The 7,125-nt window shown below is 40.5% G+C and overlaps 1 protein-coding gene across 1 annotated transcript in view; it reads left to right on the forward strand.

Moving 5' to 3' along the window:
* The window catches only part of LOC124776727 (UDP-glucosyltransferase 2-like), a 111,171-nt gene extending 104,690 nt beyond the window's left edge, over positions 1-6,481 (forward strand). The window contains exon 7 of the mRNA XM_047251846.1: positions 3,836-6,481. Coding sequence (XP_047107802.1) covers positions 3,836-4,115 — 280 coding nt within the window. The 3' untranslated portion in view covers positions 4,116-6,481. The remainder of the gene's footprint in view (positions 1-3,835) is intronic.
* Positions 6,482-7,125: the final 644 nt, after the last annotated feature.

A 7,125-nucleotide genomic window follows, 5' to 3' on the forward strand; every position in this document is an offset into this window, starting at 1 on the left:
GCCAGCAATAGAAATGATGGGTTCAGGAGGACGCCGCTCAACGCAGTGCAGGACCCCAACGGCCCCACGCTATTAGCGGCCTACAATCTAGGAAAACAAAATTCGACACACCACGAAGGAGCTATGCAAATTGGTCACAAATTGATATTCATGCAAGTACCGTCGGAAAATGCAGAACTGTAAACTTAGGCGGCCGATGGACGAATGTGTGACGCTGCAATACAATTTCACTGCGCAGCTGGCACGAATAAAAAACGCGGGACATGCCGATACCAGGGCATTAGGTCTTTGTGAATTTCACTCCATCTACTAAGTTGGACATTACCGTGCCTTACAGACAGGCGCGTGAACAATATACACAGATGGAACTTCCTGACAGATTAAAACTGTGTGCCAGACCGAGACTCGATCGCGGAAGGAAGATTGGGTTTACGTCGCGTTGGAGCACAAGCTCGGATTGTGTCAAGGATGAGGAAGAGAATTGACCGTGCCATTTCCAAGGAACCATTCCAGCATTTGCCTAGAGGAATTATCACGTAGATGTTAAATATGGATGGCCGGGTCCGTCTTTCAACCAGAGTGCGAGTCTAGTGTGCTAACCGCTGCGCCATTTCGCTCGGTTCGAACTCGGGACCTTTGCCTTCCGCGGGCTGGTCCTCTACCGACTGAGCTACCCAAACACGGCTCACGACCCTTCCTCACAGCTTTACTTCCACCACTATGTAATCTTCTACCTTCGAAAATTCACAGAAGCTCTTCTGCGAAAGTTGCAAGACTAGCAGTCCTGGAAGAAAGGATATTGCGGAGACTTGGCTTAGCCACAGCCTGCGAGATGTGTCCAGGATGAAGGAGACAAGGTACTGGCGGATGTAAGGCTGTTGAGGACAGGTGGCAAGACGTGCTTGGGTAACTCAGTCGCTAGAGCACTTGCCCGAGAAAACGGTTACCTGATCCAGTAGTGCTTACATTGTGTACTCAATGATACAACGTATCAGTACGCCAGGTGATGGGCCCATAAGATTAACGAATGCGGTCCCACGACGTTTATTCTGCTCGATGCCTCCACACAGGGCTGGTTCGAGAACAAACTTCCCCACAAGAGACTTATCATTCCTGCCCCCTCCATCCCCCCTTTTCTCTCCTACAACTTCACCAGAGTCAATTTACACTCTCAACTGTAATACGCAGTGTATACAGATCCTGCTTTTGGCATCCCTCACAGCCTGTCGCCCCAAGCTCCCGCTACTAATTGCAACACGTCCTGTAAAGAAATCTTGTGGCTTGTGTCGCTGGGACTTAAATGGGTCCTGGCCCCACACGCAAATGCATCCACAGTGATTTTATACACAGCAACGTGATTCGACTGAAAAGATGATATGGTGCCACTTCAGATCGGTGTTGTGTGAAATCTTGTGAGACTTTACTGCTTAGGTCATCAGTCCCTAAGCTTACACACTACTTAACCTAAATTAATCTAAGGACGAACACACATACCCATGCCCGAGGGAGGACTCGAACCTCCGCCGGGACCAGCCGCACAGTCCAGATAGGTGTTACTGGGGGCTCTGCTGTCGACGCGTCTCTATCTAATACAGCGTCAAGTAAGCCGCAAAAATGGTAGCACTGTCGATACAGCTTTTGCAAGAGAATTTTCTGAGCCTAGATACATGCACTGGCTGTACGATCCTGCACGACCAAACATACGCATTCTAATACATATTTCTTCGAATGGGACGGAAATCTTGACGCTATGTTCGGTCGTGGTCTACCCACCGCTGCCAAATCGCCGAATAGTAGCACCTCTCCTATTCAAATATCGAGCTATTCGTCGACTGCTCCAAACGGCTTATTTTGAGCCCAACTACACGTTCTCCCTCAAATGCTCACGTCTGCGTATGTTGAGAGAATGAAAGTTTCGCGCTGCAGCAGAGTGCACGGTGATATGAGACTTCTTAGCAGATAAAAACTGTGTGCCAGACAGAGATTCGAACTGGGGAACGTTGCCTTCAACAGTAGGATTTATATTTCTTCCATGTTGAGGCCGAAAGCTGTGCACTGTCTTCTAGGTTTTCGTGATGATGTCTTACAACAGTATAATGTAAGACCGCGTGTTACCCGCTCTGTGCTGTCCTACCTCGACCATTTAAATCATCTGGTCATGAGTTGCCAAAGATTGGCATCCAGCGATTACGATTGACTAACACGGAATGGAATCACCCCCCGGAGATCAGTCATGTATTCTACCGACTAAACTGTAAACACTCAGTAAATAAAACTATATTGTGTGATATCTTCCCTTATGTTGCAGTTTAAATGACCATCAGTGTATGTTTCAACAGAGGTGCTAGCGCTGTGCGGAATGAAATACGGATGCCATCAATACAAAATAAATAGGAATTTCAAAAAGTAATATCAGAAAAAATGAAAAATGTACACAAGTAAACGCTACAAAAGTCCTTTTTTCCTTGCAGAATGCCAATAAACATTTCATTACGTTGGCTTTTCAGATCATTATGAGACTAGAACATTCCATATGCAATAAAAATGCTTCTCATTGCCTGTGAACTGTACCCAGAATTTCCAGACTTATTAGGAAAACTATAAGGTCAAGTGTAAATATATTTCCCTTACTGTAAAATCTCGAAATCTGATATTTTGATTATGGTTAACAGTATATAACGTAAATTAACTGATTTCAACAAATGAACTCCATACTTGGCAGTGCAGCTAGTGTTATTCTACTATAAAGGCCTATATAAACAAAAAAAGATTTAATAGAACTGCAGATCTTCATTCTTCAATAAAAATGTGGTAATTCTGTCACTTCTGTCACCCTTTCCAGCTATTAACACCTCATTTATTTTGATAGGAACACTAGCAAAACAATGCTAAGGCCTCTTAGGATAAATTTATTGAGATGAAAACCTGTTTACATATGATTTTACACTAATTACATCAATTTATGCAGATATTCAAAATTTGGAAACAAAGATTTTTACTTTTCTTTTGAATAACATTCCATAAGACCACTTGAAGCATTTCGAACACTGTTCATTTTTCCCTATCTTATTTTTGGAGAAAAACTTTCACTAAATAGTGGATCTTCGTCAACTGTACTATCCTCGCCTTCAGTGGAGCTTATATTTCATATCTGATTGCATCTGAACTTGAGTTATGTCCCTGTATCTTCAGTTTGTCAGTCCTAGCTGACCTTCACTAATGACGCTATTCTTTCTCCTTCTGTCGTTGTTTGGCATTCTTCCATTTTATTGGATACTCTTAGAGATATCTGATCTTATTTTTAGCTGTAAGGTATGCATTGTACAAAATGCACTGTACATAGGTTGTCATAAATTCGTACCTGGGATGGACTGAAGGATCTGTAAGGTGTTGGATTTAGAGCTCTAGTTGTGCCTACTCCAAACGAAACGAATGCAGCCGAATCGCTGCCACAATTAAAATGCAATATTCAAATGCTAGTCTTTAATTATCACTAGTTAACCAATGAAAAACATGCCATACGTATCAATAGAACTCTTTAATACTGAGTACACACTACAGCATCTACCACGAATACTGGTTTTGAAAGCCACAGTGTGTAAATCTATTGCATCACTGTCAAGGGTCAACTGAATTGTGCTCAAGAGCTCTGTACACTACCTACAAGAAAGATGCATCATGTGTAGAAATCAAAGTGGAGGGCGATTTTGGGAAAGGGGATGGATTTTAGACACTTTACCTTACTTGTTTGATTCTTATTGTCATGTAGTTCAAATTTCAATTCAAGAGACTTTTGCATCAGCGTGCCATACTGGTATTCTTATTTCTGTCACAGGTACAGAGAGAACATGAAGACTTTGTCATCGATATTTCGCGAGCACCAAGCGGACTCTGTGGAGCGCGCCGTGTGGTGGGTGGAGTACGTGATACGTCACAAGGGGGCCCCGCACATGCGCAGTGCAGCCCTCGATCTGCACTGGTGGCAGCAGCTGCTGCTCGACGTCATAGCCTTCATACTGCTCGTAGTGATTGTGACTGGTGGCGCCATCTTGTATCTGGTTCGCCGATTATTTGTCACGCTGAGAAGCAGTAAGCTGAAGCAGAAGAAACATTAATGTGTACTCACATGCAGCGAGAAGTACACTTAAAGGTGACCTTGTTGTCCACATACACTAGTACTGAGAATCAAGGACGTGTACATATATCATTGGGTGGGACGTATTCCCTAAAATCGTTTACATGATTATGGCTCTCGTTCTGACTAAGCACTTGTGGCACAAAAAAATGGTTCAAATGGCTCTGAGCACTATGGGACTCAACTGCTGTGGTCATTAGTCCCCTAGAACTTAGAACTACTTAAACCTAACCAACCTAACGACATCACACACATCCATGCCCGAGGCAGGATTCGAACCTGCGACCGTAGCAGTCGCACAGTTCTAGACTGCGCACCTAGAACCGCGAGACCACCGCGGCCGGCTCTTGTGGCACAGTCCACTACACCTGTTATCTACCACATATGTCAGTACACAAGCAAGCTGTTGAACTGGAGATATGGGTGTCAGTACTGACAAACACTACTGGGCGTAAAACACAAAAATCAACAAAAATATAACAAGTTTCGAGCTGAAGTTGACATAGCAGGCTAGTAGTAAGAACTAATATCCCTTTATTTGGACACATGTGAAAACATATGTACATCTGTCTAACAATTTGATTTGTTTTATTGCATGGAGAAACAAATTCTGTAAGAATTTAACTTTTATTAAGTTTAATAATACTTTCCTTTGTTAATGTACTTTTGTTATTCACTAAATCTAGCAAAGTTTTGTCATATTTTTTGCTGCATTTTAATGACATGAGGTAAGAGATCAAATGATACATCATTATGGCAGTTTTCTAATATAGAATTCTTAGTTGGTAACTAGAATACAAAAAAACCATGCTGCGACATCAACTCAGATTCATCATCTCGTTCATATGATTTGTAATATTACTATTATTTACGATTACAAGGCAGCTTATTGGAAACTTACAGTCAGATATTTATTAATTGTTGTTGGGGTCACACCCATCCACAAACTGTGGAATATCTGGTAAAAGACATGATTTCTGCAGCTAAAAAGAGTGTTAGCAACTGAAGTAGTTAGCTGTGTGAGGATTTCCTTCTTCAGTGTATTTATAGTGAGATGTGCTGGCGAATACACACAACATAAAGAGATATCTTCATTTCACTCTATTCTGTCGTTCCTATATTACTTTAAAGAAAGCAGAACACTTTAAAAACTACTGTAAAACATCCTGAATAAGTGCTTATAAGTCAAAACATGACTAAAGTTTCAGAGATACAAACATGTAACAACTTTTTGTACAAAATATACCAGTAATGTTAATGGGTGTACAACTCAAAAATCAACAAAAAGATTAAAAGTTTTGAACTGAAGTGAACATAGCAAGGTCGCTGGAAGAACTAAGATCCCTTTCTTTGGACAAAGAAGAAGTAAAGGAAATTGGCTGAAATCCACATAGTTAGAGGAATGCATAATTGCTGAAGCAAATGGCACTTCTCTATAACAATTGATTAGCTGTTTCACAGCAAACTGCACAGTTACATTCATGATAGCCGATTTTATTTTATTTTAGACCATGAAAACGTCTTATTGAATATAATTCGAATGTGTGATTGGTGCAATCCATCAAGCTAAATTCACTGGTTGTGCCTCACAGTATAACATTTAAACGGAGATACTTGACCTTCAAGCTAATTTTCTCTGTTTGATCTATTATCTGTGAGAAGTAATTATTGTTTTAAGTCTCAATAACGTTTCCTGCATGAGATTTTCACTCTGCAGCCGAGTGTGAGCTGATATGAGACTTCCTGGCAGATTAAAACTGTGTGCCGGACCGAGAGTCGAAATCGGGTCCTTTGGCTCTCATGGGCAAGTTTCATATTAGCGTACACTCCGCTGCAGAGTGAAAATCTCATTTTGGAAACATCCCCTGGACTCTGGCTAAGCCATGTCTCAGCAGTATCCTTTCTTCCAGGGGTGCTAGTTCTGATGGTAAAGCACTTGCCCACAAAAGGCAAAGGTCCCGAGTTCGAGTCTCGGTCCATCACACAGTTTTAATCTGCCAGGAAGTTTAAGTCTCAACGACATTGTATGAACAGATACTTCAGGACTGATTGACTTTGCATAAGTTATAAATTTTATTTGCCCACATGTAACAGTTCTTCTCCACAGCCGAGAAGTATTACGAAAAATTGCATATGAATTACTTGTACTGTAAAACAATGATGTTCATTCAACCACCTCTAATGGTTCTTCTCCACAGGGAAGACGTATTGCAAGAAATTATGTGTAAGTTACTTGCATTGTAGAGCAATAAAAATACTGTTCTTGCCCCAATGAGATCCAACAGAAAAAATAAACATAAAATATGAAGTTTCACTATTATTTAATAGTTATTTCGCTATGAAAAGATGCATTACCAGAAACTACCTACTGTACTAACGTAATCATTCATAATACCTCTGGCAGCCATTTTAGTTCATTTGCATAATATGTGTGTGTGTGTGTGGATTTTTATTTTATTCTGTGTTTCAATACAAGCCTGTTTCTGTTCATTGAGAAACAATTTAAAAATATTATGCAGCAGCGTTCTTAATGCTGATTATATCCTCTTTGAATCTCAGGATGTGTATAGTAAATTATATCATTGACTGATTACTTAAATATTCGAGTCAAACTTGAATTAAAATGATATTATGACATCTAAATGATACTGCATGCTCCTAACAGTGGAAGATCTGTAAAAGATCAAAACTGCCATCATTCCTGATTCCTTACTTGCTTCACAACTATACTTTTATTTAGTTTGTTTATTTATGGATTTTTGATCATTATTACTCCGCAGCAATTTGTTGATGTTGGCCGATAACCGTAATGTGGAGTACTATTGTGGAATAGGAACAGATGGGTTGACAATGGATTTGTGGACAGATCCACTTATAGGAAAGAGTTCTTTAAAAAGAAGTACCGACAGACAACCGAAATACACCATACAAACTACACTAGACAGCATCCTGCAGATATATGATTCAACATTAAAATTTTCTGTTGTAGA

The sequence above is a fragment of the Schistocerca piceifrons genome, chromosome 2, assembly GCF_021461385.2.
Source record: "Schistocerca piceifrons isolate TAMUIC-IGC-003096 chromosome 2, iqSchPice1.1, whole genome shotgun sequence".
NCBI lineage: Eukaryota > Metazoa > Arthropoda > Insecta > Orthoptera > Acrididae > Schistocerca > Schistocerca piceifrons.